Source organism: Papaver somniferum, chromosome 3 (assembly GCF_003573695.1).
Source record: "Papaver somniferum cultivar HN1 chromosome 3, ASM357369v1, whole genome shotgun sequence".
NCBI classification, from domain to species: Eukaryota; Viridiplantae; Streptophyta; class Magnoliopsida; order Ranunculales; family Papaveraceae; genus Papaver; species Papaver somniferum.
Window position 1 is genome coordinate 67263382 of NC_039360.1, and position 10559 is coordinate 67273940.

Here is a 10559-nt window from a genome sequence, read left to right on the forward strand (position 1 = left end):
GAAAACTAAAACATTGTGACATAAAAAGGAAGATAGTTAAGAAAGAAAGATAGATCGTGATCTTTTGAAGCAAAAAGATTAATCAAGAAATGGTGGATAAAGACAGGTATTTTGAGGAAGTGGAGAATATGAAGATTGCTCGTATGGTTTTAGATCGCGGAGCCACTGATGGAGACATAAGATAAACAAAACAGTGATAAAAACAACGAGATTTTGTACTATGGCCGATAAGAAGGAAATAAAAAGGGCTACCATATATTTCATGTTGTAATAATATAGGTTTTACATATTGATTTGAACGATTGCTTTTTGGCGTAGCGGTTCTATTGTTGTATGGTAAGCAACAAGTGTGAGTTTCGATCCTACTGCCTTTATTTTTTCCTTTTAAAATAATTAAAACTAATTTAATTTAATTCCTAGGGCCAACCCTCTTAGGATTACAGTTAGCCATATGGACATGTGGGGATCAATGGGCCAGTTAGAGTTGAGCAAACTAAACCCACAACCCGTCAAACCGGCTAGCGTTCACATCCTAACCCGGCCTGTTGTCAACTTAAGTTCCAAAAGCAGTTAAGTAATGCTCAAGGTTCCTCCTCGAGACAAAGCAAATTCTGGTTCCTTTGGAAGAACTTTTGGAAATTGAAAGCTTCACCACCAAGGATTTTGACATTTTATTGTAGACTACTGAATAATGTTCTAGCAGTTAGAGTTAATGTAGGTAGATGGATCCCAGAGGCTGAAAGTTTTTGTCATCTATACCTAAATAATGAAGAAACTGTCGACCACCTTTTTTTTCATTGCGAAGCTTCAAAGTGCATTTAATTTTCTTTTTCAATAGGTTTTAGAAGCAACTATGGCAATTGGAAATATATTGAATTGATCAATAGCTTGCTAAAAGAGGAAAGATATCTCCACACCCGCTCAATTGGTTATACAAATTATTATGGTACATTTAGAAGAACTGAAATAAGACCATTTTTCAAAAGGCGAAGTTTAATGTTCTGGAAATTATCAATGATGCTCAAAGATTGGTTGATGGCCTTAGTGTAATGAAAACTTGAACCATAAATTCATAATGAGGCTGCGACCCAGAATGATGAGTGAATACAACCTAGCTAATATAAGTTGGATAAAAATAAATACTGGTGGAACAATCCACGAGTTCACTTTTGCATGTGTTGCGGTTTCCTATGACCATAAGAGGAGTTACATGGTTGTTGAAGCTAATCTTTGAGTCAAACTGACATTCCGATGGTCAAGGCTCATGCTTTCAACATAGGCATATGAACCTTGAAAAATCTCAAGTCTTTCAAAACATCATAATTGAAAAGCATCCAGACAGACTGTGAATGTTCTAGCACATAATTACTCGACTCTTTCTCGGCATATTAGATATTTCATTTGTGATTTCAAAGAAGACATGAAGCTCCTCAAAAACGTGCAATTTCATCTATTCAGGCGTTTCTGTGGCGAATAATTTGGCAAAATACGCAGCTACTCAAGGAGTTGCCAACTACTGCCTTTCCTCTCCCCACTGCTCATAGGCACGTTGTGCCTCAAATTTTTCAGTAGTTTTTCTTTTTCTTCTATTTGTTTTTTACTTTTATATTTTCAAGACAAAATAAAAAAAAAATCGCAAGAGCTAAGCCTTAAAGTGAGTATCACATACTTCCATCATCAAAAGGCTCAAATACCAGTCAACACATATATAAGATTCATTTACTTTGTTTTTTTTTTCTTTTTTGAAAATATGTGCACATTGTTTGTAAGTGTAAAGATTTTAGTCAAAGGTGTCAACATTTGTAAAAGGCATGCGTTTTTAACTTCTTTTTTTTTATCCCCTAAAATTTTATTTATGGTTAAGTTTAGATAAAGAGTATTACATTGACTAGTTACAAGCCTAACAAGCTAAGCTCCAACAACGTACAACTACATTTTTTTTTTTTTCTTTATCCCCTAAAATATAACAAGATTTTGTTTAAAATTTAAGAAGTTATGGGTAAATTTTTAGTTACATCTTAAACGTTTGGGCTTTTGGAGGCACATTATATTTCGCCGACTCCAACCATTCTGTTTCTTCTTCTTTCTTCTCCGTTCTTCTTCGTCTTCTTCTCCGTTCTCACTGATATTTCTTGTTGGAAAGCTAGGGTTTTGCACACAAAGCTAGGATTTTGCACAAAACATCGGTACGTTTTCTGATTAATGCGTTTCTATTTGGAGATTTCAATTTTATCACTAGAAATCCATTGAATGAATTGTAGCAAATTAAATTTTTCGATAAAAACATCGCAGATTATTAGGTTTTTGTGTGAAAATATAGTAAATAGCAACCTTTCTAGAGCCGGTTGGAAATGGTTTCCCAATTTTGATTCCGTAAAGTTGAATCCATGTTTGATTTTGCTAGGGTGTTAGCAGTACTACTTGGAAATGGTTTCCCAATTTAACAATTTATAAGCAGGAGCTTTAACAAATCAGAGAACACTAAGCCACAGAGGTGATGTTAGTGGATAGTTTGGGGAAGATTAAAGATTGTTGTTAGGATTTAGTTGATTTTAAAAATTTATTATGAGACCTCCAGCAACATTGCAGAGTGCGATAAATGTTTCTATCATTCTTTTAATGCTTTTATACGACAAACTAGTAACACCAGTTTACCAATTAATTAAAGGAAGTGATAAGGGGATTAATGTGATGCAAAGGATGGGTTTTGGTATGTTTTTATCAGTAATTGCTATGTAAATCGCAGCAATTGTTGAGACAAAAGGACTTGAGATAAGTAGGAGAGAACCAAGCATCAGTCCAGTTCCGTTATGCATCTTCTGGTTATTGCCCCATTACATCATCTTGGGTAAGGATCTGTTTTGATTAGTTTTTAAAATTTGAAATGTTTTTAATTTTGGGGGAATATATGGGTTCTTGATCACCTGTCCGGTCAAGGTCCTGAAAGGGCATACGATTATTTTAAAGCATAATTGCATATGGGATCTGTCCCCAACTTAGTAATGGTTATCTAACATAGAATTTCCTATTAATCCTGATGATATTCCTACCAAGATTGTTGACTTGATCACTGGTAACAGATACTGGAATAGTCGGGTATTAAGTTAGGTATATTACAATTATTTGATTTATCGAAATGTGATAGCACATTTTTTGGAATGTCAGATTCGAATAATGATATTAATATTCTTATCAAGCATAGTTAAAAATTACTATGATATTAATATTCTCTAATTTTTTAAAGTTGTGATGCCCATCAAGAAACTAGTAAGAACATAGTTAAAAATTACTTTTTGGTCATTGTTATCACCATGTCATCAGTTTTCATTAATGATCATTTTGTCTTCGTTAGAGATTCTAGTACTTCATGGATTAAGTACTTACTAATTTACAGGAGATAAAGATACAGGACAAAAGAAAAAATAGCATGTTGTTTTCTTCATTTTAGTAAATTGTTCAACTTTCGGTTTCACAAGATAGATATTCATCAGAAATGTTGTTTAGTCTCGTGATTAATAGCACCAGACATCTAGACACTGACTAATATGTTTGAATAACAAGGTGTGGCCCTGGTTTTTGGCGTTCATCTATCTTTGTATGCGCATATTAGAGGTTACACAAAGTAGTTTAGTTTTTTGTTATCACGTGGTTACGCAGAATGGGTTGGGTGCGTCCTAGTGCTTGTCCAATTCCTTTTCTCAATTTGCTTATAAGTGATATCCTCATTGTTGCAAGGTGAACAATAGAGAACACAAGAACAGTAGAGCACAAAAACTTGCTTGTACTTTTTTTCTTCTTCACTTTGGTGTTTCTCTACTGGGAACCCTAGGGTTTTTATAGGAGATAAAGATCCAATCTTAATCTTATCATGAATCTGTTGGTTAGGAATTCTAGCGGGAACTTTGTTTTGACGGGCGTATTCCACCCATGATTTTAGTTTCTGAATCTTATCGTGCAATTGTTGGTTAGGAATTTTAGCGAGAGATTTTGTTTTGGCCGGCGTATTCCCTCCATAGTTCTTTTCCACGTGTGAAATTCTAAAGATTAAAATTCTCTACTGTTGGAGATGGTTTTTTAGATATGAATTGGGGTTCTATATTTACTCTACGTGTAGACCCCATAAATAAAAGGTCTAAATAATAAATCCACATAGGATTTTTTGCACCTTCTGTTGGAGATGCTCTAATACCGACATCTCCTAGGCAATCCAGAGAAGATCACCAAATTCAGTTTTCTTTTGAGGTACTTCTTCAAGCAACTCTCTACTGAACAAATCCCATTACTGTAAGTATAAATGTCTGATCTAGGGCATAAACTTTGAAATTTATCTTTCCTTTGACTAATAGACTTATTTAATCAGTGGTTGAGGATTTCGGATGCTATGAATCTATATTTAGGTTTTCTTCTACTAAACTCGACTGCCTAGTGTTCGATTATGGCAGTAGGGTATGATGGTTGATGCTGAACATTGAAACTTGTATTAATTTTACGGGTTTGTGGAGTTAGCAAGAAATATGTGGTGTGATAGTGCTGCTAATCTTTTTTAAACCCTAATTCTTGGAAGTAAACACTGATTTAGGTTTTTTAGGCTTAAATTGTGCTAATTTTAGGGTTTAATGTAGCATTCGGATATTAACTTCAAACTGTAGATTACTGTTTACAGTTGCAAGAACTGAGAAAGAAATGGCTACAGCAACATACCCACCTCCACCACCATATTACAGGCTCTACAAGGATTACATTCAAGACCCGAAATCTGCTCCAGAGCCTCCCCCGCCGATTGAAGGGAACTACATCTTGTATGGCGCAACATACACTGTATGTTTTCAATGTCTCTTCTTTTGATTTAGAAAAATAGCGTCGTCTAGCCTATAGATTGTGGATACCTATGGTTTAATCTGCATCAAGTTCAATTTTTTGGGTTCTTAATGTTTTTCTTTTATGTGCATTTTTACATCAGACGGATGATGTGCTTCCAAGCTTAGAAGACCAAGGAGTCCGTCAGTTGTATCCGGAAGGGCTGAATGTTGGTATGTTTATCTCTCTGTTACTTTGAAGGCTGAATTTACACCGATAAGTGTTTACAGTCTTATTATATTTCCTAGTCCACTGGTTCCCATGGCAGTAGCATCATGTACGAAGTCAGTAGCATCATTCGAACTTCCTGTTCAAATCTATCTAAAACTGTATTTTGAAATAGTTCCAAGTCTCCAGTGTGGTTTACTTCTCATCACATATCACTTTTATCCTTAACTCAACAGTTGGGAATTTAATTACAGAACTGTGTGCCCTCGAGATGATCATCTTGAGTCATGGCATTGCTAGTTGACATAGGAAGAGCTGATTGGTGCGAAGGATCAGGGATTAGTTGTGACTGGCTATGGTGAACGCTGCGCCCTGAACATCTAATTAACTATTCAATCTAGAGAAAGTATAGACTATGGCATGACATTTATGTGAAATTTGGTTGAGAGATACCACAACCATTTGTTTCTTAAACAACTAAGGATACATGTTAGCAGCAAGTGCAACTCGCAATGGATACTGATGATCGCAATATAATATAACATGATAGTCGTACGATGATGTTAATGTGCCGACTTCATTGTCATTATTCAAACGTTTCTCTTGAATTGACCACCTTTTCCCCACAGTGTAACTATATACGGATATTAGAGAAGGACTTTTGTCCAGAGAACATTGAGTTATGGTGTACTGAAAAGGGTAAGAGATACTTGCGTTGCGTTTACCATAATCCGTGAAATTAGTCAAATGTATGCGAGGGCGTACTTAGCTTTTTGTGATAAGAAGATTCTAGAAATGGTTATTGAGGATGCACTGGAAGTGAACCTTCCATTATGATGCAGTAGGGGGGGAAGTTGAGACAACAATATTGAATGTGAACCTGGAGTCTTGTTTTTGTTTTTGGAGGTTGTGTTTTAGCATTTGTTGCTCTTTCTTGGTGATAACTGAATCTAAGTTGGTTGAGAATCTTGAGACGGCAATAGTGGTTATAAATGGTTGCAATGCTATCTACGCATCAATTGCTTTATGATGGACATGGATTGATATCCATGTGTACCAGCATTCCTACATTGGACATAGATGCAAAGTTTTTGAAAGAATCAAAAAATGGATATTCAATGCAAAACTGTTTTTTCATCTCCTACCATGAGGTTAGCTTGGCCTACCTGGTTCTTTACCCTGCTTAAATGTATACTAATAAGATGTTAGAGCTTCTAAAATCATTCTGATAGGATAGTCGATATTCGAATTCTGTGGGAATAGTTACGCAGTAAATCTATTTTTCTCTGCGTTGAACTTTTATGTGTATCAGAAGATCTGGAGGAGCATTTTTAGTGTTTAAAAGCTTCTTTGAGGGGAAAAATGGGTTCTGCCATGTCAACAGTGTACTATTTTGTTAAATATGATTGCCTAATGGCTGAAATCTAACTACTATCTTACAGACTTCAAGAAGGAACTGAGATCACTGAATAGAGAATTACAGCTACACATTTTGGAGCTTGCAGATGTTCTTGTTGAGAGGCCATCGCAGTATGCAAGGAGAGTCGAGGACATATCTCTTATATTTAAAAACATGCACCATCTTCTAAATTCTTTGCGCCCCCATCAGGTGCATAATCATATTATTTATTTTGAACTTATTACTTGCTTTAAGTTTATTCATAGCGTACTGACCTAATCATATTGTTGTTTGTTGCTTTTTCAGGCCAGAGCAACGCTAATTCACATACTAGAACTTCAGATACAACGGCGGAGAGAAGCTGTTGAAGATATAAAGAGGTAATAATGTGGTATTACCCTCTTTTTTTAATTTTCTTCTATTTGAAGTTCGAGAATAACTCAACTACAAACCGATACATGTAGGAGTGGCCTTCTCAACACACTGCATTAGAATTATTGTTTTAGCAATTCATAGCTATTTTCACTGCCTTCAACAAGGTTTTCTATCAACGTAACTCATTTAGCATCAATAATATAATCAAGTTGTGACATGTGAATTGAACCAGTGGCTAGAGTAATTTTTCTCTTTTCGTAACTGGTGTTTTCTGTCTTCATAATTCAGAAGAAGAGAAGAGGCACATAAACTTCTGAAGGAGTCACTCGGATGCTTAGATGGTCACTAGCCGCCAAGAATTACTGACATCTCTTGCCAAAACTTGTTGTTTGCATGCCGGTTCTGACTAACCTCATTACAAGTGCATCAATAAACTCAGATAGTTGATGTCACTATGGAAAATTAGAATGTAATACTTAGTTCTTGCATATTTTCATATTGTAAAAAGCCTCCCACAAGTTTGCTAAACCTAAGATTGAAGAATATGGCTAGTCCTTGATTTGGTGTATTAGTGTGTCAGTTAACTGCTTTGACTGCTGCCTTCATGGTCGTATCAATGTTGCAGAAGTAGGCACTAATTTAGTTTCTGTTGGCGATAATACTTAGTAGGGATGTTCATCGTCTCATTATATTACTCTTTACAGTTGGTGTTGTTACTTTGCTTAATTTTTCTTTCAGTGAGTATTCCGAATCTGGTTATCATTCTTACTTTGTCTGTATATATAGCACGTGCCACTTACTACCAGTCTACCACCGTGCTTCTCAGACTTTAACTGTCTGAGAATTTTTTAGTGAGGAATACCATATCTTTGTTTCATTTTTTTTTGACGTAGTTGCCGTCCATCACCCTGTAGTTACCTCGTCAGTCGTCACCTTTAAACTATAGCAAGAGTTTGGTAGCCCCACTATGGGATGCAATCCAACAGTAATGGGACAAAATGTCGGGACCATTATTACTACAGTGGTGGGTTAAAAATAAAATGTCTGGAGCAGGATTAAAAGCAAGTGTACGATTATCAAGACTAAAGAATGCAGACAATTGGAATTCATGCCCATAGGATCCGGAAGATACAGAGTTTTATCCATCATATTTAAGCCAAATACTAATTCCTAAAATGCTAATTCTTTGCTGTTTTACGGAACTCCATAACGTAACTGTAGTAAACAGAACATAGTCTCACAGCTAGCAAATCCAGATTGCTTTGCCAGGTCTTCCAATTCTGAAAATGTCCTTTCTTTACCTCCAGGGTTCTGAGTTAACATGACCATATCTTGTTCAAACAAAAGTTTCGAGGTAACACTTCATCAATGACTGCCGGAAGATTCGCTTCAACAACGATCACTTTTCCGCAGTCTGGTAGAGCTTCATAACAGTTTTTTAAGAGTTTCAAGCAGTACTCATCACTCCAATCATGAAGAATCCACTGCAAGTAGTACATGCATGGTAAGTCAGTAATTTATATTGAAAGAAGATCAATAACAACTATTGATCCAGTTAACCTAACAATGTTCACAGTAAACAAAAATGTTACCTTCATGAAAATGGCATCCCCTCTTGGAACACTGACAAACATGTCTCCTCCAACATTCTCCACTCCTGCAACACGGTTTTATTAATAACTCTTGGTAATAACAGAAACGAAAAAGCTAAGAGATTATGTTTTTTTTTCTTCTGAACTGTCGACGAATGATACATGATATTTATATTTAGTTTGGCTTAAGCACACAACATGTGACTATATGATGGAAAGAAGTGGTACCAGGATATGCCGGTGCATCTGCTAATACATGAGGCAAGTCGAAATTGATACCCTTAAGTTGAGGATACTTAGCAGTAATCAATTTAGTTGTGACTCCAACACCACCACCAACATCAACCAACACTTTAATACCTTCAAATCCTTTGTATTTTTCAAATACTTTTGTCATAGTCAAGGTAGTGTGATCTGACATAGCTTTATTAAAAACTTGATTGAATCGAAGATCTACCCCTGGATATTCAAATGCACTCATCCCATGAGCTCTATTAAAAGGAATTCCACCTTCCATTACATCATCTTTAAAGTGGTACCTGACACAGGAAAAATAAGCACAGACGAAAGGAGTTTAATTTATGAGCTAAACGTTTTAAAGCCAAGCAAGAGTTTTGGTTGCTGAATCTTCGCTATATTATACTCGTACCAAATAAAATCTTACCAACTATCCATGAAGACCCTATCTGTATTCATCACAGCTAAAGGAGCAATGGAGACACCGTTTTCTGGATCCCTAGTAAAATACTTGCAAACAGGTGCTAACCCATAGAGTCGTTGAATCTTGCCATCTTGGGTAGTGATTTGTGAGCATTTGAGAATAGAAAAGCTTGTTGACAATAGCAAAAGCCTATCTAACATGGAAGGTGCATTGGGATTTTGAGTACCTAACTTAGATGAAATCTCTAATGATGAGATATATGCATTTGGACCAGCTTTAGCTATGATTTCGAGTAAATCAAGATCTAATGCAGCTTTTAAAGCCATCGGAAGTCCTGAACAAGCTGCTATTTGACATGCTAAAATGCAGAGTTGATCGTCATTTTCTTCTAAATCTTGATGGTTTAATTCATTAACATTAACGGGTATGGAAGAACTCATTCTCTTGTTTTTTAGTTTTACTTCAGTGGTTGCTTGAGAAAGGCAAAGAAAAATGGTGTGATCATGATTTATGAGCTAGTTTTTAATTTTATAGCTTAAAACTGGCCATCAGAATGGCCCTGTCAATAGCAACTTTTCATAATTAGAAACCTTCTGTACCCAAGAATCCCATATTGACCAACCATTTTGGAGCGAGTGGTAGAGTCTGTGGACACATCTCGTAGTACTGGGTGATTAATATAGGGCGGTGTGCCCCCAGATTTCTTTGTCCTAAGGGTTGATTGTTAGATAGTAGTACTAGTACCCCGTGCTATATTACATGGCTGCGGAAATGAGAAAGGAAATGAATAAACATCGTACAAATAGACTAGTCACCAACAATTTTGTGTGGTGTAGCTGGTGCTTCTAGAGAATATGAAAGCCCGTTGTAAAAGGATGTCTCTCCACTATGCAGGTTTCTGGTAATTAATTTGAGTATGAAAGCCGGTTCTGAAGATGTCTTGACTATACATGTTTCTGGTGATTAATGAAGGTCTCCGTCGAGGATTTTTTAATAGACTTCCTTGGTACTACGTGTTGGGAACGGCAAGAAATCTCAAATAAAAACAAGTACTTGCACGGCAAGAAATCCTCAATAATCCAATGAAGAATGTTCGGAGAATCCATTTAGAGGGCGATTGTTTAAAGTGTTTTGTTATCTTGTAAACCCATGTACTCCCTCTGTACCACGTATATAGTCGGAGGGACCAAATCTCTTAAATTAAAAATTCTTTTCTGATTTCATAAATATACATGACTTTTCCTGATTTATCCCTTATTATATTTCCTATGTTAGAAACATAAACTTAAATGTGAGTATAACCAAGTAATATAAATAGGGGCAAAATGGATAAAAAAACCTGGCTAAATTGGGGCTTATAACTAGATGACAAAAAAGGTCACTAGAAATCACTTTACACCACCCCTTATCAAAATAATTACCAAACTACCTATTTTACCCCTGATTAATTAGTACTAATTAATCGTATTAGGGATTAATTTTGTTTTGGATGCGAGATTAACTAATG

At 35.8% G+C, this 10559-nt stretch overlaps 1 protein-coding gene and 1 pseudogene across 5 annotated transcripts; one reads left to right on the forward strand and one right to left on the reverse strand.

The window, feature by feature from the left end:
- The first annotated feature begins 2016 nt into the window (after nucleotides 1-2016).
- LOC113356394 (mediator of RNA polymerase II transcription subunit 7a-like) lies at nucleotides 2017-7550 on the forward strand. 5 transcript variants are annotated; one of them, XM_026599508.1, is made up of 7 exons: nucleotides 2017-2186; nucleotides 2669-2848; nucleotides 4650-4818; nucleotides 4961-5030; nucleotides 6468-6634; nucleotides 6731-6804; nucleotides 7088-7550. In XM_026599508.1, the coding sequence occupies exons 2-7, from the start codon at nucleotides 2811-2813 to the stop codon at nucleotides 7146-7148; spliced, it is 579 nt and encodes a 192-aa protein (XP_026455293.1). In that variant the 5' UTR covers nucleotides 2017-2186; nucleotides 2669-2810; the 3' UTR covers nucleotides 7149-7550. The 5 variants fall into 5 exon arrangements, with proteins under 5 accessions (XP_026455293.1, XP_026455296.1, XP_026455292.1 ...); XM_026599511.1 differs by having other exon boundaries at nucleotides 4664-4818; XM_026599507.1 differs by having other exon boundaries at nucleotides 2747-2848.
- A 304-nt stretch (nucleotides 7551-7854) lies between these two features.
- On the reverse strand, nucleotides 7855-9997 carry LOC113356395 (annotated as a pseudogene).
- Nucleotides 9998-10559: the final 562 nt, after the last annotated feature.